This window comes from Hesperophylax consimilis, chromosome 1 (genome assembly GCF_061612785.1).
Source record: "Hesperophylax consimilis isolate HC1 chromosome 1, BYU_Hcon_1.0, whole genome shotgun sequence".
Taxonomy (NCBI): Eukaryota; Metazoa; Arthropoda; class Insecta; order Trichoptera; family Limnephilidae; genus Hesperophylax; species Hesperophylax consimilis.
Window position 1 is genome coordinate 10341935 of NC_142836.1, and position 27025 is coordinate 10368959.

The 27025-nt window shown below is 37.9% G+C and overlaps 1 protein-coding gene across 4 annotated transcripts in view; it reads right to left on the minus strand.

Moving 5' to 3' along the window:
• The window catches only part of LOC149426265 (uncharacterized), a 29706-nt gene extending 2727 nt beyond the window's left edge, over positions 1-26979 (minus strand). For 2 of the 4 annotated variants that reach the window (XM_089647692.1, XM_089647628.1), the window contains exons 1-9: positions 25663-26979; positions 23411-23587; positions 16226-16476; positions 14449-15941; positions 9163-9412; positions 8322-8719; positions 3294-8055; positions 2980-3134; positions 2733-2893 (exon numbers count right to left, since the gene is read on the minus strand). In XM_089647692.1, the coding sequence (XP_089503818.1) occupies positions 2733-2893; positions 2980-3134; positions 3294-8055; positions 8322-8719; positions 9163-9412; positions 14449-15941; positions 16226-16476; positions 23411-23587; positions 25663-26238 (8223 nt within the window). In that variant the 5' untranslated portion in view covers positions 26239-26979. Of the gene's footprint in view, positions 1-2732; positions 2894-2979; positions 3135-3293; positions 8056-8321; positions 8720-9162; positions 9413-14448; positions 16191-16225; positions 16477-23410; positions 23588-25662 lie in introns of those variants that run through there. The other 2 variants (XM_089647789.1, XM_089647711.1) reach the window with 2 other exon arrangements.
• Positions 26980-27025: the final 46 nt, after the last annotated feature.

Genomic DNA, 27025 nt, shown 5'->3' on the forward strand with positions numbered 1-27025 from the left:
CTAGTAACACAATTCCATTACGTGCTAGTAACACAATTACATTGCGTACTAGTAACACAATTCAATTGCATGCTAGTAATAAAAAGTTGTCTTTTTATCTAAAACATCAAAATTTTAAAAATACCAAAAATATCTTTAGGCTCGCCTCATCTTCAGGGTCCTTAAAAGTAAGAGGAAATATCTTTAGGCTCCCTTTATCTTCAGGGTCCTTTGAAGTTTGAGAAAATATCTCTAGGCTCCCCTTATGTTCAGGATCCTTCCGAGGGTTTAACTAGTCTGTTCAAAGGCCAGACTTAGCCGACCTCAGCGGTACGATTGTCCATCACGCAGTTATCAGCTTAGTATGACTGTGCCAGTCTGTTCAGTGCTTTATTCTGTATTTATAAACTGAACTCTTTCTGTGACTCAAAGCCAGTGTGGGAAATCATGTAGAAAGGTAACGTATATCCTGAACATCCCGTTGGACACTATATAATATGTATTCAAATGTTTATTAGGCAGACTAGCCCACAAACATTTTATGGATTGTTTTTATAGGATAAATCCATCCCGCCGTTCCGCAGGGGTAGGCAGAGAGGACGGACTGCCAAGCAAGTCGGTCTTGGCACAGACTCCTTGCCTCACTCATATTCATACATCGTCTCGTATATACTCTTCTGTTATTCCGACTCTTGACATGGCCCGACTCAAGTATCTGGCTCATCTGATCGAAAATGTCAATCACATGAAATTTTTTTGTTAAATTATCGAAAAATATACAATTTTACAGTCGGCAATAGTTTGTGATACATTGGTCAGTCGACAAGAGAAACAAACTTGAACCTTTTCAATGTTTTTACCAGTTTTTTTCATCATTTTCAATTATTGAAACCAACAATATAAAAACTATTTTTGACTTCTTCCCACACCATTAACTTCATAAATTTTAATCATTGGGTTTTCTTTGCGTTATTTGCCAAAATAGTCAGGTCGTTATCACCAGTAATCGGTACATTGTAGTACATACAATCTGTCAGATCGCAATTGTGACGTTTGCGCATGCGTCATTCTTAAAAAAAAATTATTAAACGCGTTAACCGGCCGATTTCGGGTGATCACATTTTCATGAATATTTTGTAGAATTTTCTCTTGACGGATGATGAAACAACCCAATTTATGGAAAATTGAGCCGATTGACAATGTGATGACTTTCTCACGCATGATTTTTTCCGAAACAACTGGCCCTTAGTGTTTTCTCTTTTTAAAACTGTTTAGTTCATGTTTCTAACATGGTAAGGGAGACACAACGATTTCTATGAGACCATTTGAGTTGTTTTGATCGTGCCATGTCTTCCTCGGGCGTCTCCGACTTCTGCTACCATTCACATTTACATCATATATTCTCCTTACACTCCTTTCTTAGCTCATTCGCTCTACATGCCCAAACCATCTAAGCGTCCCTTTTTTAATCTTACTCATTATGACATCAGCCTTGCTTTCTTTGCGGATCTCCACATTTCTCAAACGATCATACATGGTTTTAGCACACAAATGCCTCGGGGATCTCATTTCTACAGCATTCAGTCTACTTTCATCCTTCCTCTGTCAGTTCCATGCCTCACTGCCATAAATCGGGGTGGGTACCAGCCACAGACATATGAATATATAGACTAGAAATTAAAGATGAGGGGTAAAATCAACTGTTGAAGAACGAAGGGGGTAAAGCTGACTGATTCGTCAATAAATCAATCTGACAGTAAATAGGCATCTCGCATTATAATATCACCATTTAGTTCTTAAAAGTAAAATCTGCTTTTGAATGAATAGACATTTTTACATGGGAGCGCAAATTACTCGCCACGTTATGAACAAATTTGCGAAGTCCAAATTCGGCACAATAAATTTCTTCTATTTTCAGAGTCGAATATTTCGTTTACGTATTTAGTTAAGACACTTTTATAAATGTTCATAATTTACTTCCCAGCAACCAACCAGCTTTGTGTTTCGCGTCCAGACGTATCTCGATGTGATAGTATATGTTTCTACACTGATCCATATTATACGATGTGAATATGCTTAAAATAAAGTAAAATAATGCTTATATATGGAATGTAATACGACAATTGGGTTTATTCTCTTTTTCACATCTATTTTTACAAGTTTTCATACCACAAGCCACCATTTTGCCGTGTTATTTCGTAAAATGAACCGATGATGCCTCGACCATAGTTCGCACAAGAATGATGACGTCACGTTTTCTAAATTCACTTGAGGCCATACGCGAGCCCAGCCGGCTCCAATGGAACCGGTATGGGGAGTGGGGAACAATACGCTTTTAATCACTTAGGGCAGATCTACTAATATTTATATGTCTATGGTACCAGCACTCCATTGTGGACTGCTAGCTTCACTTCTTTGGACAATTTTTTGTTAGAGCCAACTGTGTTCGGTCCTCCATTAATGGAGTTAGCTGGAGTTACCACCCATCCACCTGCTCCAAGTATTCTTCATTCACAAATATATTGCACACTGTTTTCGTCATTGTTGGACATAAAAGCAACACACGCTATGGTTTCTTTATCTGTATAGACAGACTGAGCCACAGCAAAGAGTGGCGGGGTACAGCTAGTACTAAAATAAAATATTCTGGTATTTAAGTTAGAAGGTCATTATTAATAAAAATAGAAACAAGGGACTGGAGTTCCTTATTGACAAGTTTCAGTTTTAGGCAATAATTTCCGTTGATGACATACCTGTTGATAGAAGGGTTGTCCGGCGCACGCCTGCCGCTGGCCCTGATAAGCCTGAGCCGCGGCGGCAGAGCCCTGCTGGAAGCTCTGCTGGCCCTGCAGGTAGCCCATAGCCTGATAGGCCATGGCACCCCCTTGGATGCTTTGCTGGGATACTACGCCCACTGAAAAGAATAAACTATCATGTTAATTGAAAAGGTTTATGATAGGCTGGGTCTGGGGATGTCATTTTGATTTGTAAATAACTCACCATGGTGTTGGTGCGACATGGGCGGTGTGGTACGGTGCCTAGCGGGCGGTGTTGCCGTACCCCTCATGGTGTTGTTCTTCTGGGCGTTCTCCTGAACGGTGTTGCCAGTGGAGGCGTTCACTTGGTTGCTGTTCTGGCTGTTGTTGGCGTTGCCCCTGAACAAAAGATATAACATTACAGAAATCATATTGCGGAAACAGGAAACATGGAAAGGGTCTGGATTATTGACAAATGAATATTATATGGTGAAACATGAGAGATGGCACAATGTTTCTATGGGAGCTATGCAGACTTTATAGCTTGACTAAACTCACCTATTCCGATTGTGCACATTCTTCTGTTTGGGCTGATTCCCGGTCATGATGGGTGGGATATGTATGGAGGCGTGCAGAGGGTGGGGGGCATGCTGCGGGCTCGGGTGCATGTGCATCATGGAGCAGGGGGAAGCCAGGTCCGAGGCTATGCTGGTGGGGGACTCCAAGCCCAGCTGGCTCACGTCCAGCTCGCAAGCTCCATACTGCACACTGTGCACCGAGTTACTGGTCGAGTCAGGTGTGTACACTCCGAGTGAGGGTAAGGCTGGACTAACAGACTGGCAGATCTCTTCTTTCTGTGTCATCTGCTGCTGTGTATCCTTATTGCTAATGTCTTCCTTCTTGCAAGTCAGATGGGAGGTCTTCTTCTCGCACATGTCCCCTCGGGCTTTGTTCTCTGGAATGCCACACTGGTTGGTGTTGGTATTCCCGTGATGTGGCACATTGTTGTGGTTGAACTGATTATGGTCCAAGGCATTTTTGCACTGGTTGTTGATTATGTTGGCAGCTATCATCTGATTCTGTTGTCTCTCATAGTTCTGTGCGAGGTTGTTACAGATTGTGTTGTTCACTTCGTTGGATTGCTTATTATTGTTTACTTGTTGCTGTTCTTTGGAATAAGCATTTGTATTGGGTACTTTATTTTTGTCATTTTGGGTTTGGCATGATGAATTTTTTGATTGTCTCGAATTAACTTTGCAGGAATCGGTTTTTTGATTGCACTCAGGCTGCTTTATTTGGGCCGGTTTAGATTCCTTGTAATGCTGAGGCAATCCAGTGGGTTGGTAGAGTGGGGACGCAGATAAAGCAGTGTAGGCTGCGATATTGTGGAAATCTTTCTGGTCGTATTTGTGATGAAGTTTTTGTGGAGATTTTGGCATATTTTCTAGGTGAGGTAAGTTAAAACCTTGATATTTGTCGAAGTAGGGATTTTTCTCAGGATTCTTTGATTGAATATGTTCTAAGAATCTACTCTGTTCCCATGTCCCATGGAGCCTAGTTGGATCCCAGTGAGGCGGCCATTGATATTGTGGGTGGCTCGTATGATAATTGGGAATTTGATTTATGGTGTATTCAGCCTTGCCAACTAAGTCATTTTCATATTTCAATTTTGGTAAAAGCTTATTGACTTCACTCTGATCTTGCTTGGGGCAGTTTTTGTCATGTTTTAAACTGGTATTCTTTTCAGCTAATTTTGGAGGCGCTTTTTCTTTTTTGTAGAAGTCCTGCTTTTTGGGTGGTTCGTGGGCTTTTGTTTCTCCTTTGCAACTGGTTGGTATGGCAGTTGGAATGTTGATTATATTGGAAACTGGCACAGCTTCCGGTATATTCTTTACTTGATCTTGTTCAGGAAAGTAAGTTTTGGTTTGGCAATTACTTTGTACAGGTGTTTCAGGCTTGGTAACTTTCTTCTGATCATGTTTGTCTATTTTATTATGCAAGGAGCTGACTCTAACATCTCTTAATTTACTTTTGGTTGGTTTTGATACATTCTGAGGGTCACTTTTATGGTCTTCTCCAAGAGGATTCAGCAAGTTAGGATTCACTACAAAATGTAGCCCATCACGATTCACTTGCACTGGTAGATTATTAGCTAAAGTTGACTGAGATATCATAGGATCGTTGGCTTGGGAGCAGCTCGATATGGGTGTGGACACTTTCTGGCCGTAGTCTACGCAATAGCGGTTGTTGGCAATGGCCCCGCCCTGGGGCTCAGGGACCACATTGATGTGCGGGGTGACCACAGGAGATGTTATGGGCATTGGTACATCCATCTTAGGAATGATCTTGTTCACTAGGGGTGCGGGGTCAGAATGAAATGTCCCACTAATTTTTAAAACACCCATTTGATTTTCAGATTTGTCTGGTCCCTTTGACTCAATGAAATTTTGCTTAGATGTATTTGGAGTCTGCATCTTTATGCAGGAACTTTGTGCTTCTTGAGGGGGATAGGTGAACTTGGAAATCACTTCTGGAGGTGTCTTCATTGAGGATTGAAATGAATCTATAGTATTTTTGCGAATATCGACATTGTCTGGGATACTTTTTACTGGCTCCGTGTGAAATGGTGGCTTATTGCTCGTGTTACTATTGTCTATGTATGAAGCTTGTACAGGTACAGATTCACATTTTGTCTGGGCCCGATATTCCTTATTAACTTGAGGAGTATTTTGAGGAGGTAGAGAGATTTCAGGTCGTCCATTGGGATTTCCTTGGTCAGAGGATGAATTCCCAGGCAATTTGCAAACATCCATGACTTGATCATAATCGGGTATGAAATCTGAATGCCTCTGTTCTTTCATTTGATCTTTTTTAGGAATTTCATTAGTGATGCTATTTTCAGGAAACATCTTTTGATGATTTATGCTTGACTGAAAAAAATTCTTCTGGGCATCCACATTCAGAACTTCCTTTGATATTTCACTAGACAAACAAGTGGAGGGCGAAGACAAGCTGCCTGTCTTGTCTTCTAGCGGGGTCTCAGTGTTTTTTGGAGCAGGTGTATTATCCACACTGCTTACTTCATTCTCCAATAACACAGGAGCTTTATTATTTTGATTCACCGCATCACAATCAATTATTTCAGAGAGAACCGATCCCCCGCCATCTTTCTTGGCTGGGGAAGGTATTTCCTTATCAGGAATATTGCTAGTTTTTTCTGGAGAACTATCACTAATTTGAAAAGTGGGTAATTTGGCTAATTCCATGGCGATGTTGGACTGTGACAGTGGAGAGGATAACCTCTTCTCTGAGGAATAACTTCCAGATTTCTCGGGAGTAACAATCACACTAGAATCTGGTGGCTTGGATATTTGGAATTCTGATTGACTATTGCTGCAATCCTCCGACTCTGATATCACTATTGTTTCCCTCTCGTCTAGTAAAAGTGTCTTCGCCTCTTGTGTACTCAATACTGTGCTCTTTGCAACAATGACATTTTCAGCAGGTGCTTGTAATTCTGTAGTTTTTTCAGGAGTTTTGGGTGAATCGCCACTATGAGCATCAGTGATGTCTTCTTTTGATGTCTCTAACTGAGTGGATACAATCTCACTGATCTCCGCCACAGTCTTATCAGTGTCTTCTGTCGGATCAGCTTTCTGCGGGGTTTCATTTTTACATTCATCCTCTTGATTTTCCAGGCTTTTTGAAGTATCGCCAGTTGAATCTTCGCCAACTTCAACTGCTTTACTACATTCCTGTGGTGAAGGAACTTGGATTTCAGGAGTGAGTTCTTTTTCAAATTTGGATTTTTCCTGATACTCTGGCTCATCAATTTCCATTTCATCATCAGCCTCAGCGGATGAATCTTCCGTACTCTCATTACCAGACTTCCTCCTTTTGAATGCCTTTTTCTTCTTGGCAGACTCCGATTGAGAATTCTTTGGTTTAAGTCCTACATCTTCGATAGAGAGATATAGTTGGCGCTGCTTGTCAATATCTACCTTGACTGGTTCCTTATCCATGATCTTATCTTCAGGGGCACTTTCCACATCTCTATCATTAGACTCACTAAGATCAGATCGCGTATCATTTGCATCTTTACTATCAATTTTATCTGTAACTTTCTTTTTCTTGAACATTTCTGTCAAGGTTGTTTGTTTTTTCTTGTCAAATGAAGCCTTTAACTTCTTTCTGGGTTTTCCTCTTATCCAACCACGCTTACGTTTAGGAATAACATTTTTAGTATTTACAATTGATTTTTGCTCCGAATGATGACTGCTATCCTGACTATCAGAAAAGACTTCTTCAGAAACAGCTTTCACCTCGGGAATTACTTTCTTTTCAATCTGTCTAACAGGCGAAACCTTCGCTTTTGCAGGTGTTTTAGCTTTGGTCTTTTCTTTTGCAACTTCTTTTTCTTTTCCAATATCTTTTTCTTTTGCATTTTCAACACTAATACTGGTTCTTTGTGATACCCGTCTAGCCAGGCTCTTACTTCGACTACTTCTCACATCACTGACAGGAGGATCAAGTACTGTGTCACAATGTGTGGGGGCAATGGATGGAGGAGGTGCTTCAATGGCAGCTACTGCTGGCTTGACTAGCTCACCGTTAGGCACTTCCTCCGTCGCAAGGGAATTGTCTTTCCTTTTTCTTTTCCCTAGAGGTTCTGTGATTGGGTTAACAGCTGCTACTGCAGGGGTCAGGGTGAAGGTGGTCTCGTTATATTTACTGGGTCTGGTTCTTCTTCTGCCCGAAGATGTTAATTCTATAACAGAGTGTTGGTCAATTTTGGGCGTTAATGTTGTTTCTTGGAGCACAATTTTGGCAGCACACTGGATAGGTTTTTTAGGTAAGATTATTTCCTCTTCAACCTCTTCCTCAGATTTGACAGCTTCTTTGATTTCTTTTTCAGCAGCTTCTATTGAAACATCCATATCAGATCTGAAGGGATTGACGGTGGGTATCAGAAGAGGAGTCCAGCGTAAACACTCAGGATCAATATTCAATCTGAGAGCCCCCTCTATCTTCTTCATGTGCATATCCACACGAGACCAGTTGATACACAGACCTAGCCTGTAGCCATTATCCATTGGAATATGTCTAATGAAACCCAGAATTTGAAGAGTGGTGGCTATGTCATGGCTATACATTCCCGAGTCACGACCGATATCGCCGATTACTATTTCATCGTGTCTATGAGCATGAAGATACTCTAAAACAATAGATTTCCAATATGCATGATATGACACCCGGCCAAGGTCTGATAATGGTTTCTCAGGGGTGCCGGGTTGTCCTTCTTCTTTTGAAAGTAAATAGCCTAGAAAGAAAAAGTGTACCTTTAATTGTATGTATTATGATTATTTTATGAGTCAGTGAACATCTACAATTTATCACTTAAAAAATACTTTATACAAAAGATTACTGAGGCAGTTTAGTTACGGGTAATAAATGCAATACATTTTAAATATTCATTCGTAAAAGCCCCCGAGAAGAGTGATGATAATAAATGATAAGAAGAAAATGCATTTATGAAGATATACTTAGATATATATGGAAATTGGTAAAAACTAGAAGTATACTTACTGAAGTGAATGAGAAATCGTCCATATCCTTGTCTCTGGTATTGGGGCATGGTCATAATGCAGGACACATTATACTTCTGCTGGCAATGTTTCTCCTTGGAGAAGTATCCCACCAAGTGGCAGCCCTTCTCGTCATTCTGGGTGAGGACATAAAACAGAAAGGGCTCCACGTCGTAGTAGAGGGTCTTGTGGTCCAGGAACAGCTTGGCCAGCAGGCAGAGGTTCTGACAGTAGATCTTGTTGGCGTTGCCGTCCACCTCAAACACGGAGATGTCGCCACAGCGGTAGATCTCAGTGGCGGGCGGGTGACGCCACGAGCACTTGTCCAGGTGACGCGACAGCACCGCCCGACTCTTGGCATACTTTAAGCAGAACTCACACAGAAAGAGCTTGGGTAATCTGAAACAGTAACCGTACTAAGTTAAAAAATTTTCTATTGCAATCATATTATTTTTAACGTTTATTATAATGCAAAAAAATATATATTTGTAGATATGCATTATGGTATCGGTCAAATGAGGTGATTTTTGGAATAAATGAAATATAATTTCTAATATGTGATAAGAAGGCAAGCAAGTAATTGAATGACGATTAACCATCACCCATCATTAACAACTCTCCTATAAATATAATTAAGAGGGTTTACTTAGTAATTCCAAACCACAAAAATATAAATACTTCATAAATTTATATATTATGGGTAATTCAGTGATTAAGGATTTTTCACAAAAACTGCGTTTTAGAAATGATCCAAAAATTATTATCCTCTAAGCATGTAAAAAGGTTTATTAATGTTACAATGACGATTTGTGCATTATTCCTTATACAGGTTTTTAATTTACCTAGCATACTCCTGCGGGAAGGGACTGGAGTACCAGGTGTCTATGTGCCACTTGCCAAACTGTATGGCAGCCGGGCAGCGCGGCTGGGGGGCAGGCGGTCCCGGGGGCCCGGGGGTGGCGGGGGTGGGCGGAGGCAAGGCTGATGCAGGGGCAGGAGGGGCCGGAGGAGAGGCAGGAGCCGCCAGAGCCCGGGCCTCCTTAAACTGCTCCACATCCTTCTCCGTTACGCCGGGGGGCAACGTGGCGCGCTCTGCACGCAAGTCAAATATTCTTATAACAAAATGCCATATCACCGTGACCCATACAATGTGTGCAACTCCTCATGGATCACGGTGCTTTTATTTTATACAAAGTTTCTACTGCACATTTATTTCTAACAATACGATTCACACTCTCAAAATGATACATTGCTTTTTAAGAATACATATACAGTAGAACCGTGTTAAATCGAAAAAAAAAATGTAATTCGAAATTCTCGCCAAAAAATATCCCCGGAAAATTTTTTTCATGCAAAATGGTATTTTAATTCGATATTCGCTAATTCGTAATTAATTTCTGCCCGCACACGAAATTTTGTTTGTGTAATTCGAAAAAATCGATTTTTGCATAAATAAATAATAAAATTTCGTTAATCTGAATTTGAAAGACAGGCGGAAAATGTATTGTATACGTGGTTATACATTGTCCTAATTAGTATTATTATTTTGAAAATCTGAATCGATTTACACTGAAATGTCATATGTTTTCGAAATTAATTCAAAAAACCTGAGTTTGAAGGGCCGAGAAAATTCATTTTACGCGGAAATATATCGTAGTTTTACGAATTTACACCAAATATCTGAATTTAAAGGGTCGGCCGCAATGGAACACTTCTGCGAAATTTCGATTTACGCATAAATATATCGCATTTTTACAAATTTACTTCAAATATCTGAATTTAAAAGGCCGGCCGCCACGAAAATCTCCCGAGAAATTCGATTTACGTGGAAATATCATATTTTTACAAATTTACATCAAATATCTGAATTTAAGTGGTCGGCCGCGATAAAATTTCAAAGGGCCGGCTGCGAAATCTCGATTTAGCGGAAATATATCTATTTTTACGAATATATGAATTTAAAGGGTCGGCCGCGACGGAAATCGGCCACGAAATTTCGATTTACGTGGAAATGTATTGTATTTTTCCGAATTCAAAGGGCCGGCCGAGACGGTAATCGGCTGCGAAAATTCGATTAACGCAGGAATAATTCATATTAATACGAATTTACTCCTAAGATACTAAATGAATTTGAAGGGGCGGCCGAAGAAGTAGATTTTCGGTGTTGTTTTTTCATAAAATTTCGAATTACATGGGAATTTGTTAATTGGAAATTTGATTTTTGATGTCCCGGGATTTCAAATTAATGAGGTTCTACTGTATTATTCAATTAAGAGTCTTACCATAAGTTTTAGTATTTTTTTTGAGAGTATCATCCGTGGGTGTGATTTTACATTTATATAAAAGCATGATTGCGGAATAAAAATTATTTTCATGCAAGTTGCAAGATGAAGCGTGTTCACTTGATGAAGAAATATTGCATTTTAAACAATGGGTTTTCAATTTTGTTTTAGTAATATGTACACAGATTTTATTTGATTCAATAATCATGGTGCTGCAGCAAATGTCTTAAAACTTTGCCATTTGAAATACATGTGTTTTCCAATTTCACTCCATTGGAATTTAATTTATCTTTAATCATTAATTTACTAATTACTGGACTCTTATTGTAACAAATCTGATATTATACACGGTGTCCGGAAACTCGTAGTACAAGCGGGAAACTGGAGAATCTACACCACATGGGGAACCCAAAAAAACATAAAGTTTTTTGATTTGAGCATTTTCAAAAAAAAAAAAAACCAAAAAAAAATATTTTTCGGCTATTTTAGGGTTAAAGTTTTTTCTGGTGTTTAGGGTTGAATAACAGATGTTTTAACCCTGCAGAGCAGAAATATTTTATGATTACACCGGGTTAAATGAAGGGTGATTTCAAAATAATGCTTCAAATCCGAGTTTCTTCATTTGTTTTACTTTCAAATAGTTTTAATTAGTTGGGTACTTTGATCTTCACAGGGTGGCCACAAAAACCGGATTTCAAAATTCCCTGATAATTCCAGGTTTTCCAGGGCAGTTTCTATATTTTTCCCTGATATGTTTTATTTGGTATAAGGACATATCGTTCAAAATTTTATTTTTGAAACACGATTTTCATCTACGCCAGAAAATTAGAACAGATACATAAATAAAGGGAATCGAAATTTATTTTTGTCCGCGCACGAAAATTTGTTCGTGAAATTCGAAAAAATTTGATTTTTGCGAAAATAAATCATAATATTTCGTAAATCTGAATCTAAAAGTCAGCCGTGGCGGTAAAACGCCGAAAAATGTATTTTTACGTGGTTATACATCGTCCTAATTAGTATTATTATTTTGTAAATCTGAATCGATTTACACTGGAATGTTGTATTTTTTCAAATTTATTTCGAATATCCGAGTTTGAAGGGCCGAGAAAATACGTTTTACGCGGATATATGTTGTAGTTTTACGAGTTTACACCAAATATCTGAACTTAAAAGGCCGGCCGCGACGAAAAACTGCCGATAAAATTCGATTTACGCGGAAATATTTCATATTTTTACGAATTTACATCAAATATCTTAATTTAAAGGGTCGGCCGCGACGGAAATCGGCCGCGAATTCTCGATTTACACGGAAATATATCGTATTCGACGGAAATCGGCCGCGCATTCTCGATTTACACGGAAATATATCGTATTTTTGCGAATTTTTTTCGAATCTGAATTTTAAGAGCCGGCCGCGACGGAATACGGCCGCGAATTCTCGTTTAACGCGGAAATATATCATATTTTTACGAATTTAAATACAGATATTTGAAATAATGGGCCGGCTGCGACGGAAAATTACCGCGAAATCTCGATTTACGCGGAAATATATCGTATTTTTACGAATATCTCAATTTAAAGGGTAGGCCGCGACCGAAATCGGCAGCGAAATCTCGATTTACGCGTAAATATATAGCATTTTTACGAATTTATTGCGAATATCTGAATTTAAAGGGCCCGCCGCTACGGTAATCGGCCGCGAAAATAAAGAAATAATTGGTATTAATACGAATTTACAGCTAAAATACCACCCGGGTTTGAAGAGGCGGCCGAGAAAATCGATTTTCGGCATTTTTTTTTTATCATAAAAATTCGAATTACGTGGGAATTCGTTATTTCGAAATTTGATCTTTGATGTCCCGTGGATTTCGAATTAACGAGGTTCTACTGTATTGACACTTTGTAAAAATGTTGATAATGATGATCTTTAAATTTTATTACGACCGTACTGGGTGTCCGACCCTTTTGACACTTTGTTGTAACTTTGCTAGCTTTTTCTTTACAGATTTCGCACCTACATAGTATAGGGGAAAAACCAAGGCGGGTGGTTTACGACATGATTGTGTTGCAAGGGCTATTTACGAAAATAATAATAAAAAAATACCTACTTATCTAGTTTGTCTTTGTCGGCATATCTATTGTTACACACGCCGCAAGTAAAAGTAATAAAACACAACTTTGGGACTTCACAAATCGTAAATAACGAATTTCGTTTTATTTTTGGAATTCCCTGATATTTTAAGAATATTTTAAAATTCCCTGACATTTCCCTGATAATTCCCGGTTCGGTAAAATTCCCTGATAATTCCCGGTTTTCCCGGTTTTCCAGGTCTGTGGCCACCCTGCTTCAGTAATAATTTATAAGAATTTGATTAAAAAAAATAAAAAAAAAAAAACTTCAAACTCGATTTACTCGATAACGAAAGCTCAAATAAAAAAAAAAATATACTACAAAATCGACTCCAAATGTGATGTAGATTCACCAGTTTCCCGCTTGTACTACGAGTTTCCGGACACCCTGTATTATGAAGGAAAAAAGGATATTCCTAATTATATTTTTAAAAATTCCTGATAATTCCGGAATGGGCCACCCTGCAATTTATCAACATTATTTCAAATTTAGAACACAAACATCATTGAATGTTCCTTCACTAAACATACAAAAGAAGATGAGAGTAGTCTATAAAACTATCTCTCATTAATACCAATTTTTCATATTACATATTTCATTCATTATTAGTTTATTATTTCCATGCACCGGAATTATAGTACACACATAAAATATCACAAGCTACATTGAAGTCAAAATAAAAATTATATTTGTCGGGATAGTTAATTATTACTAATATAGAATTTGAAAGAAATGAATATTCCTTTAGCATTAATGAGACATGATAACAATACATCAACATTGTAAAAATATTATTGTGATAATATAAAATTACATTGTAGCACTGCTGAAGTAAGACTTTTACAATGTGTATATATATAATCAATACAATAATAGGTAATAATTGAGTTGAATGTATGTAATTGCGACACCTGAGCAGTGCTACCAACATAAGCGAGGAAAGGTGAGTGTGTGGATACTGTTAAAGTCCAGTTACCATCACAAGGAATCTATAGAATTAAACCACAAGAATAATCATACAAGTTTTAGAAAATCAATCTTTATCAACATAACATATATGGCTTTAGTCAGACCAGGCATGAGAAATTTGAACAAAATAACTGGAAAAGTAAATGAATGTGATCAAACTACGAGTAATGTATATTTTGTTCCAGTCAGCCATCAATCAGAACAGAATGTAAGAACAGATCCCCCAAAAGTGTTAGCAATGATGGGACGATTTGGTACCGGACTTATCCACCACACAATTACCTTTTCATGCCAAGGGAGGGGAGGGGAAGGCAGTGCGGACTCAACAGTACAGTTGCCTTGGGTTGTGCACCAAGCAAATAGTTGAACTGTTGAATGCCGCACCAACCCATGTTAGCTAGCAAAACACAGGGCAACACATGAGGGAGAGCATTTCATCAAATAGCACAGACGTTACCAGCTGAATGTTACAATGAATCAATAGTCGAATCAATACTCCTGGACACTGCAGATATACTTCAGTTACAGTTACGGTATCTCTGCTATTATATTGGGCGATTATAGCATACATCTGCACTTTGTATCTTGAATGGGACATCATATCGATGGTTTGGGGAATCAAATAATATTCCAACTTGTAAAATAATATGTTAAGAAAAGAGTGATTATAAAATGAACCAAAGCCTGTGGGATGGAATGGGGAGGGAGGGTGAAGGAGCGAGTGGCGGATGAACTGTCCTTACCCGTCCGATTGGTGGATGGCTGCACAAGCGTTAATGGAGACTTGATCGTGCTCACGTCAGCTATTAGCTGCTGTTTTCTCAATTCAAAGGTGGTTGGCAAATTATAGTCACTCCCTAATCCTAACCCCCAACCCAAATACTTGTGACCTTGAGAGTCACTCATTACAAAGTTGAGGTGGTTGAATGTCTTGAGCATATCACTTCGTCCAAACTCGTGGCGCTTGGCGTACACGGCAGCCTTCACCAGGCTCGAGGGACACATGTCTATTCTGTCTTCTAGCGCCCCTGGCGGGGTGGAGTCGCACCTCAAGTCCGCCGAGTCTTGCGAAATCACTAGCTCATTCTCCTTGAGGCTGTACACCCCTGGTGCCGGGGTGCGGCTCAAATATTCATCCTTCGTGGGCACCAACTTGTACTGCAAACTGTCATTGTTAAACTCCGTTTGTTTACTAGGAGAATTCTCAACGCTTTTGAGGGAGTCATTTAAATTCTTTAAAGTACTTCTGGTTTCTTTCAACACTTCCCGACACGGAGGAGGAGGAGGGGGTCGTTCAGCAATAGTTTGCTCTACTTTACTGCTGGAACGTACCCTGCAGCCGTGCCGGACAGCATAGAACTCTGAGAGACCGTCAAACAGTGTGGTGAGCAGACGGTCCCTGTTGCGAGGATGGGCTTGGAAACTGCCAAAGGTTCGAGTTGTCAGAGTGTCAGCAGTTGGCAATGCTGGCAATGCTGGCAGTGCTGGAAGTGATGTAAGTACTGGTAGTTGTAGATTGGCAGATTCCAGTTTGCGCGGTACCAGCGAGCACTCCTTCTGCGCCTCGGCTGCGAAGCCCCACTTGTCGCCCCCCGTGGCCCCAAGGCGGTGGAAGGTGGTGTTGTAGGTTACGGCAGCCAGAGGCTTGCTGAGGACGGGGGAGCTGTGGGGCGAGCTGAGGCGGGAACTAGCGCTGCTGCAGGAATCGGAACTCTCATTGCAAGAGCTCTCACTGCTCCAGCTGCTGGTGCTCACCTTGCGGGGTATTAACAGTTTATCACAATTCTTTAACGAAGCACTACCAGTCAACTTAAAATTATTATGGGGAACATTGAATTTAGTATCTTGGACGAGAGTCTGCAGGGTCGGGGCAAGGGGTTTGGGCACGGTGGCACTAGGGACTGACTTACTGGGCGAAGGAAGCCTCTCGTCGTCCGACGAATCCGAATCCGACGAGAGTGCACATTTATTATTGTTTCTACCTATCCTAAGAGCGACATTATCGGAGCTATCCAATGTGGCCAAAACCGCATCTTTATTACGCTTCCTTTTCTCAGGATTAAAAGCCGATAGTCTGAAAAACTTTTGTTTCTCTTTGGACATGCGCTGGTCTGACTCGATGATGGCAGTGGATGGGATATTTGTATCATTACCCTCGGATATCTCATCTTCCGTCTCTGGAGAACTCTCGAGGACCTGTTTGCTCCTTCTTGCCTTCGGCGTAGTTGTCGACAATCTAAACAAATACACATTCTTTTTACAAAAAATTATTTACAAAGTAAAATACATTTAGGCGTAATAATGATAATTTATAGTATTGGTCAAATTTGTACATGAAAAGGGAGTTTTCATGATTTACTCTGGCCCTAATTTAGAAAGGACTAGAGATTATGAGCTCAATAAACACCCTATGTACTCGGAAGACTAATTTGTTCATTTAAAAATACAATAATTCGCTCAAATAGTTAATTCCATTATTGGGAAAAATAATTCCATACCCCATGAATAGTGGTCAAGTACCTGCGCTTGATTGTCTTCTGTTTTGTGGTAGGTGTAGAGGGCGGGTGTGGGGCAGGGGAAGGGTGATGCTCGAGGCAGTGGCGGCAGCGCCAAGGGCGGCGAGGTGCGCGCCGGTCCGGCTGAGGGGCGGCACAAGCTGCGTGCCAGTGCCGCGCGCACGAGGAGCAGCCCAGGGTCCAGCCTGAGGGCGGTGCGGGCGCGGGCTGGCAGGCGGAGCAGCGGTCGCACTCGGCACACGACCAGGCCACGGCCTAAGGCAAGTAGACAACATTATTAAACAGAAATAGTAGGGGATTATTTCACCACCTAAGAGTAAATATAAGTGACTTTAATCGTAGGATTGATATGGCGGGTAATGTTACACAGCAGTGGTAACACCAGATAATAATATAAGCTTCTGGACGAGTAACGCAGTTTACTAGAGGTGCTGAATACATTAAATATCTGATGAGCAGCTGGTATAAGATGAAATAAGCTTGATCTTTATCTAACACTGCACAAAGTGGTTGACAATGCTGATAATGATTCAAATAAGTTTTAAAGATAGAAAATGTGATTTTCAAAATATCAGATAATTTAAAAAAATATTTACTGCACAAAAATACAGAGTACAAAGGGGATAGCTTATAGGTTACATCCTATTTCTTCCAGCTAACCCAACAAATACACATAATATAACATTACCCAACAATTACATGTTAACAAATGTATAATAATATTTGGCTAATTTATACAGCAATATTTTATAATTTATATATTTATAATAACTATCAAGTCGTTTGTTTCCCTTGGGGTAGGCAGAGAGGATGGACCGCTGCACAATAAGGAAGTTGAGTCCATTTTTTTAATCAATGTTCGCATTCAAACTTAAATACTGGTATTTTTTTTTTTTTTTTTAAAGTTTGTTTTCATAATTAAATTAATTCTCAAAGTTTAAATTTTATTAAGCCCGCCAAAACGAGCGGAATCCGAGCGGTAAGAGGCGGGGTGTGGGTGTGACGTCATTCGAACTGTGAAAACCACGTCGCTTAAGCATTTTGTATGGAAAAAATTTTAATTCTTCAACAAGGAATTCCAGTAATTTTTTTACCAATGTTAACCGTCTATTAGAATTGATGTTATTAAAAAAAAAAGAAAATTGATTAAGATTTCATAGTTAAATTAATATTTTAAGTTAGAATATTTGCTTTTCCCGCCCGGTACGGTATTGCGCTCGCTATTTGTTGAGGTGCCCGGCGCGAATTCAGGACCACCGCGCAGAAAAGTAAAATAACGGTTTACAGCCCAGTTCACTGTGAGACTTTTCTGGGCGGCCGGCGGCCTGAAGTGTAATCACATGTTATGTGACATGTATAATAATAAAAACTTCTAAGTTATGCAATAAACAACATATTATTATAAAGCACTATACGAATATGTATCTTTAGAAATCCATTTCATATAATAATAACAACAAATACGTACATATATTTGACAAACCCAAATAAACGTTTGGCCTATACACCTCTCTCATCTAAACCGACCATCTCTCATGTAATAGAAAGAGATGCACCATAGGTGATCCGTTGTACGTACAAGTCAAGACACATGTGACGTCAGAATTCTTTCGACCAATCGTGGAGCGTATACAGTCTATTGCTATTGAATGCTTTTTTAAGAATGTTTAACTAATTCTAAGAATAATAATATAGAAATATATTTATATATTTAGAATCGATATTTTTTGATCTACATGAACATATTTTTTATAAGTCAAAATATTTTTCACTCAACTTCTTTATTCCCTGGCACAAGCTACTTATTTCATTCAGTTCATTCACACTTTTCTGTTATTCTGACCCTCGACATGACCTGACCCAAGTATTCACTTGATACAATATCAGACAAAACTGTAGAATTTGAGAGTTCACTTCTTTGGGACAAATATCTATATATTATGATTCTTCTCTACTACGTATGGGAGAAAGCCCTAAACAATAAAATGATAAATTTTAAGGTTAGGTTTATACCTAATCTAAAGAAAATAAATCAACATAGTAACAACCACCACAATTAATCAACAATGCTGGATATCTGTTTAACAGAATAATTTTTTTTCCCATAGTTTGTCGTAAATTATCATAAATATAATAAATAAAAAGTGTATAAAACTATATTGTTGAAAGTGAAATAAGCTAAATGATAGACTTCCCGTGCAAAACAACAATAAATTGAATAAAAGCAGTTAATAGCACTTAGTCCCTACAGCAAATTCAGATTCCATATTTGGTAAATCTACAGAGAAAGTTGTTTTGAGAATGGTTACCAACTTATCGGATAATAATAAGTTATGCATACATACATATATAGCTACGTGCTTTTTGAATGCGGTAGATAAAAAAATAGATTTATTTTTTGTCCTACAGCGCATTTGCGAGATTTTTGGCATTGCATATACACTGCATAAATGGTACAATTATAACGTCTTAGGCTATATTACCTGTAATTGTTATAAATAAATGTACAAATTATATAAATAAATAAACAATAGTAATATCTATGTTTTCATTACTATACAATAATATTAACTACCAACTGAGTGATGAGAAATAGGTGACCCCAAGTAAACTTTTTAAAACTTGGCCACAAGCCCAATTTTAATGCAAACTAATGAAAGTATCGAACAAAGAAAAAGTATCAATTTGAATATCTTCTGGAATGTTTTATATTATTCTATTTTTAAAAATGTTACTCCTGATTTCATTAACTGACTAAATACAATAGCAAATAACTTTTTAATTGGGGAGGCGATTTATCTTTCACAAAGGAATAATGGATCAGTGTATGTCGATAGTACCTATTTGGATACTTCTAGTTATGAGAGGGGACTAAGATTGTTCGTTGCTTTCATTTATCCACTTTCTGTACAGCTTACAATAACGGGATTTGGTTTTCTAATAACCCTTCAAAATTTGTTTGTTAGGGAACAACTCGAAAATTTGAAAAACTTATCGACACGTGAATTTATTATTATAGAAACTACAAAAAAGTGAGATGACTTTAACGTTTGTAATACATTTGTCTAATAAAATATGGATGTTTTTATACATTTTTTCATTATCAGTAATTTTGGTTACAAAAAACGTAAATTGAGCCAGCCATTTTAATGTTTGCATTAAAATTTTTAATATAAAATATATATCTATATGTATAAAAATCTCCTGTCACTCATGTTTGTGGTTGCACTCCTCCGAAACGGCTGGACCGATTTTTATGAAATTTTTTATGTATATCTGTTAGGTATGAGAATAGGTTCTTAAGTATATTTCATACCGCTAGGTGATTAGGGTGTCCCTATCCAGAAATTTTTTTCTGCTTTTTTTGACAAAATTATTTTTTGTATTTTTCTTATTATTTGTGTATCAAAAAATATCTATAACCCCAAATTTTCACCTTCCTACCCCCACCCTACCATTTTTTGATCGTGATTTTAGTATTTTTGTATGAAAATTTTTTACCGTTGTTCATATTGCCATCCACTTCTGTGCAATGGCACGCGATTGGTCGTAATGAAAAACATTATCGAAGCCACCATTTTGAATGGCAAATTCCAAGAACAAAATGTTTTGTTGCCACGAATTCCCATGATTCACACAGACGTGCAAATTGAATTCAAAGAGTTCAATTTCCTATTAGATTGGCATTCGCAATGACGATCAATAAGTCGCAAGGCCAAACGATGTCTGTTTGTGGCTTAGATTTGGGAACATCATGTTTTTCACATGGACAATTACACGTGGCATGTTCTCGCGTGGGTAAACCATCGAGCTAATTTGTGTTAGCTAAAGACGGACTGACAAAAAATATTGTACACTACAATTGCTCTTCGAAATTAATATTGATTTTCTTTATTTCATTTTCATACTTTAGGATAAAAAATATACAGATTTTTTTCACTTTTCATTTAACTTTTAAAAGATCAAACAATGAATATGTCCGTTACTTTAATGAAACACATTGAATTGAGAAAATGAATGGTCGGTGTTTTTTTGTTTTTGTCGGCGGTCATCGTCTTCAGTGCTCCATTCACCTTTCTGCAATATATCCCATCCCCACATACTTACACTACATTCGTTATTTTTATTTAACAACAGAAATAATATTTATATGGCAGAACAATCTTTACCGGGTTAGCTAGTAAACTAACTAACTAACTAACTAACTAACTAACTAACTAACTAACTAACTAACTAACTAACTAACTAACTAACTAACTAACTAACTAACTAACTAACTAACTAACTAACTAACTAACTAACTAACTAACTAACTAACTAACTAACTAACCATCACGCCGTTTCCCCACAGGGGTAGGCAGAGAGGACGGACCGCCAAACAACTCGGTCTTGGCACACACTCCTTGCCTCATTCACATTTATACATCGTCTCATACATACTCTTCTATTGTTCCGACTCTTGACATGGCCCGACTCAAGTATCTGATTCACTTGGTCGTGCCATGTCTTCCTCGGGCGTCCCCAACTTCTGCTACCATTCACATTTGCATCATATATTCTCCTTACACTCCTTTCTTCGCTCTACATGCCCAAACCATCTAAGCGTCCCTTACTTGATCTTACTCATTACGCTTACATCAGCCTTGCACTCTTTGCGGATATCCACATTCCTCACACGATCATACATGGTTTTACCACACATACGCCTCAGGGATCTGATTTCAACAGCATTCAATCTACTTTCATCCTTTCTTTGCCAGTTCCATGCCTCACTTCCATACATCAGGGTAGGTACCAGCACTCCATTGTGGACTGCTAACTTCGCTTCTTTGGACAATTTTTTGTTAGCGCCAACTGCGTTCAGTCCTCCATTAATGGAGTTACCTGCATTTACTCTTCTTTCAATATCTCTGTCAGCCTTCCCATCTCTCGTAAACATGCTTCCTAAATACACAAATTCATCCACCTGCTCCAAGTATTCCTCATTCACAGCTATATTGCACACTGTTTTCGTACTTTCTCTTTCAAACACCATTACTTTAGACTTACTTACATTCATCATTAACTCATTCTTCACGCATACTTCGTTCATCCTAGACACGAGAGACTGCAGATCATCCATACTATTAGCAATCAGCATCGCATCATCAGCATACAACAGGCAACATACTTTAAGATTACTCAAATTCGCGCCCAATCCCACCTCTTTCAATTCTTGCATACAATTATCCATGTATAGATTGAATAACCACGGTGACATTACGCAGCCTTGTTTAACACCTTTTGTGATATCAAACCACCCCGTAAAACCACCGTTCACCCTAACACATGCAACGCTTCCCTCATATAGAGACGCAATTGCCTGAGTCAGATTCGCATTCACTCCATACTTGGACAACACCTTCCATAGCTTTTTCCTGTCGACTAGGTCGTATGCTTTTTGTAGGTCTACAAAGGAACAGAAAAGTTTCTGGTTTTTTGCCAGAAACTTCTCGGTGAGCATACGCAATGAGAAGATCTGGTCCATGCACCCCCTTCCACTCATAAAAGCACCTTGCACATCCCATATTTTATCCTTTGTTTCCTTTCTTACCCTTCCAATCAAAATTCTACCATACAGCTTGCCAACTGAACTTAGCAGGCTAATAGCCCTATGATTCCCACATTCCATACGTGACCCTTTACCTTTGTATAGTGGCATGATCACTGCCCTTCTCCAATCTAAAGGCGTGTAACCTTCATTTAAACATTGGTTAAAAAGATTGCACAACCATGTGAGAATTATACGGCTACCTCCTTTAAAATAGTCAGCAGCAATATTGTCGAAACCGACAGCCTTACCATTCTTCATACACTTAATTGATCTTTCTATCTCATCCATGCTAATTTCGGTAACATTCAGTCCATCATCATTCATATCTGATTCGCCGCTAGAATGTCACTCACTTCGCTTTCAAAGACTTCCTCGAAATACTTCATCCATCTCTCTTTTATTTTTTCCTCATTCGTCAACATTTTTCCATCTTTCGATTTTATCACTTTCATGCTTCCGGTTTCAGGGCCACACCGGGACCTTTTGACTTCCTTCCAAAACAACTTAATATTTTCTTGGAAATGGTTTGTCATTTTCATTCCTTCTTCCTCTTCCAGGCGTTTCTTTCGTTCTTTAACTCCAACTCTTACTTTTTTCTTACATTTAGCTAACATTTTACATATTTCTAATAACAAAATTTGAAAGCGACTTTCATCATCAAATAACACTAATAATGTCTCTTCATCTTCTTATAATTCTCTAACTTCTCCATCCTCTTCTTGCAACCCAAACTAGCTATACATCATTTTTCTTTCTTATATTATAGTAATGTATAGATTCTATGTCCGCAAACTGTAAAATTCACCCGCCATAACACAGGGTCATCCCTAGCATGGAGGGTGAAATATCACAAAAAACCACAAGTACTCTCTAAATCGTGTATCAATAAAATAAATAAATAAATCTTTCAAAAACAGTTTTTAGCTATCAGAGACGTTCAGATATATTCCAATTATTTGGATTTTATTGCAAAGTGGAAATACTCCAACCTTCTGACAGAATATGGCTGAGGATTGATTTAATTTTTCATACTATATAAATTACAATTTATTATCATTTTATTAAGATATAAAGATTCCCTGACTAAAATTATATTATTACCTATGGGTAAAGAAGTATATGATTATATTGCCATCTCATTCACATGCTTACTTGTTGACTGTCAGCGTGTGTGCATCACGCGACAAAGACACAATAAGGCTGTTTTCACTTGCATATTATAATTATAGAAAAGTCGATTTTTATAATCAAATCGTAAAAATTATATTTTCGGTCGCTTACATTGCTAATGCTGGCTAAAGCTTAAATTCCAGAATTAACAATCTCATAAATTTACTCCAAAATAATTCATAACCATGAGCAATGCCAGGTACACGTCAGCTAGTTTATAATAAAATACAGAACAAAGAATATCAGAATAACAATTTTGGAATATAATATTTTTGTGATGGTAACCCATTAATCATGACACCCGTTTCATGAAGGGGTTGGCAGAGAGTAAGACTGTCACACAATTTGGTTGGCACACTCCTTGCTTCATCCGCATTCATACATAGTCTCACACATACTCTTTATGTGCATAATTTAAAGGGTTACCCTGTAGATAGGGGCGTTTAGCTGGAAGTCCTTGAGGTTGAGACAGGAGAGGTGGACATTGGCCTTGCACTGGCTGCAGGAGCTCAGCACCTCGGGCACTCCGGCGGGGTTCCTGGCCTCCGTGCCCAGACACTCCGAGCAGATGGGCATGGCGCGCTGCAGGGGGGCCAACGCCACCTGGACATCAATACAGAACATTGAAGAACAAAAACAAATAATCAAATAACTAACCTAACCTATTCTTTATTCATATTCTGTTTTGCCACTCTTCTGTTTTAACCGGTTACCATTGAATATAATGCATTATATTCATCATATAGACCATTCACAAAATGTAAATGTCCTATAGGGTGATAGGGTCGTGCCACTGAGAACTGTCGTAACCTCTCTTTCTGTTGCATTCATCATTTAAAACAAAGATGGAGGGTTTAAATGACGCTAAAAGCGGTACACATATAATGCCGTGGTAAGTGAAAGAGAGTCTCACGGAAGACATTGTGTTTTTACTTACCACGGCAGTATAGAATAGAATAGAATCCACGCATCGGATTTGTGCAACCTTGTCTGATAAGATTTGATAATGATTGTATCGGTACAGGATAATAATAATATTTTGATTATTTGTACAGAGCAGTTTTATGAAAAATCACTTCAAGGATATACGTATACAAGGACTAAATATAAAAAAGATGAAACATTATATTATAAGGGTACATTAGTAATATACTGCTTGTATTATGATTAAGTCAATAACCATGAATGAACCATCCCCAGTACATAAGCAAGCAAGAGTGCACATTTTTTTTTTTTTTTGTAACTATTTTTTATTTTTAATAATATGTTTACATGGTACTTAATTCATTTTACATCTTGGGTCTTTTTACTACTCTTCCATTGAAAGCATTTGCTTGTGTATGGAAGGGGAGTGTACATAAATGTTGTTGTCAGTTAGTACTTAAATAATTCATTGTACATAAATGTATGTTTGCTGTAGTATTTTTTTTTGATAGTAGTGAAGGATAATATATAAATATAATAAATTTTAAAAAAGAAAGGAAGTTATGGAAAACTAAGGATATTTGTGAGATTAATTAAGTGACAGTAGTATTTTTTTTTTGAATATTTTTAAAGTGTCTCTTGACAGAGATATAATATCTCTAGATATTTTTTGTTCCTCTTGAATGTGGTATTGGACTTACACCGACGATATGATATTCAACACTGCTCTATTCTACGATGTCCAGACCAAAGAACCTCAAATAAAAATACAAAATGTCCGATCTCAACAGTATGAAGTCTTTGCTATTTTTAATTTTTACATAGCAATTTGTTTATTTTGATCTGGATTAACATTTCAAATAATTCTATGTTAGTAAGCTCCTAATTTTACAAGGTTAACATAAACACATACTGTCTTACTAATAAATGATTTTTAAATTTTACATGATGGATAAACTACTGTTTACCATACTTAGACGGTTGTTTACTAGTCTTGTAAAATTTAAGAGATGTTAACTAGTAAGGCTGTTTGTATGACCTATAAACAAAATTGTAAACGGTTCAGATTACTTGGGCTAATCAAGGTCAATTTGTATTCCATCAAGGTCACAGAACAAAACAAATAAAAATGACTGTGAAATTATCAAGCCTGTGGACAAATTGCACGTAGTTAAGGTAGGTAATCATATAACATATAGCAGATTAATAACTTGCATTGAGTACGCAAATATGAAGAGCGACGGTTAGGGAAATTTTATAGCTATTAATAAAGTGTTTCTATTTTGTATTGTTTATCAATGTAACAATGTGATTTAAATCTTGACCTTCTCCAACATTAGCCACAAACTGAGCACAATTATTGTTATTGTATATTACTTTAAATTAGTATACTAGAATGATATTTAGTCATCAAAATCTAGAGGTCAAGGTAAAGTTTATGTTGATATGGTCGACCTATATATATTTGATTTTAAGCAATCAAAATGCATTGTTTGATAACGCACATGTGGTGCACTAAATTCTGTTATGTTGTTATAATTTACATTACTCTTGTAGAAACTGTTGGCAAAAGATAGAAAACAAATAAATGCAACCCGAAGCAATTAGATGAATAAATAAAATTTCATAAATTGGATTATAAATGGGTATAGGGAAATTAAAAAGTGAACATTTAGTGACACAAAAGTTTTTTCATCAGTTTATCATGCTTATTCCTAAATATAATAAATAATAGTGAATGTCAAAAGGAATACCTTAGATTCGGTGCTTTCCAAAGTCGGCCGCTTCTTTTCCTTTTTAAATTTAGCTGTTGGGGTGGAAACAGGTGACATCCCAGTGAGCGGGCGATCTGTGGACTTGTACACCTTCCCATGTTGGGTCACAAAGCCTCGGGCAATGGCCCGCTTGGAAGCTATCCGCAGCAGTTGCTTCAGATCGACACCTTCCTCCAGCACCACACTGTAGGTCTGGTACAAGTACTTCTCCACTGCCTTTACATTGGAGCCGTCTCTCTCCCCCAGTTCCCGCACAGACCGAGAGAATATCTTACACAGATCTACTCCCTTGCCAATTCTCAATGTTTTGCTTTGACAGCCTCCGGGATCTTTGTAAGAACTCTGTCCCTTGTTATACACTTTTAATACGGAACCAGCTTTAACGGCGTAGTCCAGGTTTTCGCCTACAACGTCCTCGTGAAAGTTATGGTGCTGACGAATCGCGTGACATATCCTTTCAACACTGGGACGTTGTTTTTGAGAGCGTATTTTTCTTATGGCTTCGAGAATCCATTTCGTCCACTCTTCACGGCCGACGACAGCCGGTTCTCCCATTGTAACACCCTTCTAGCGGGTCATACAGGAAAGTGCTACGAACTTCAAATGTCAAAAGTCATAATGAAACTTCCCCACCACACTTTTCGGCACATCATATTGTTTGTTGACATAAACTATTTAGTCTTGATATTGTCATCGAACTTTTAGTCTAGCGAAACATTGAATAATATTAAAATACGCACTTCAATCAGTATCCTATCACAAACCAGTATGACGAATTTACTGTAATTTCATAACGGGCATGTAAGCATCCGTCGGCAGCCATCTTGTGGATTCTACATTTTACGTTGTACAATGTATTCGCGCTCATAACAACTCCAAATCATAATATAAACCTAAACACTGATTCAGCATTATAAAAAACTTAAAAAATATTTAGAACCATCGATTTTGCACTTAAATGAAAAGGAAAACAATGTGTAATTCCATATAACGTATCCCGGATCACGTACTTTTTCCCGGTAATACCGATTACAAGGTGCCACTTCAAGCAGGGAAAACCTGTCGTCAGTTAACGAATTGTCACACAATAAAAAAACGCTTGTAATAAATCAACGAATAAATTTGTTCGATTAAAACTAACGAACTGCTCACTATCGGATATTATCTAAGAAAACATATTCAGAAAACACTAACAAAAGGCTGTATTAAGATGGCCATATTGACAGTGATGCCAAGAATTAATAAGAAATTCCCGATATTAGTTAATAGGCCACTTTATGGTATTTTAAAACAACGCCAAACTGCGCATGTGAATGCTCATGAAGTTCGCAATGTAACAAAC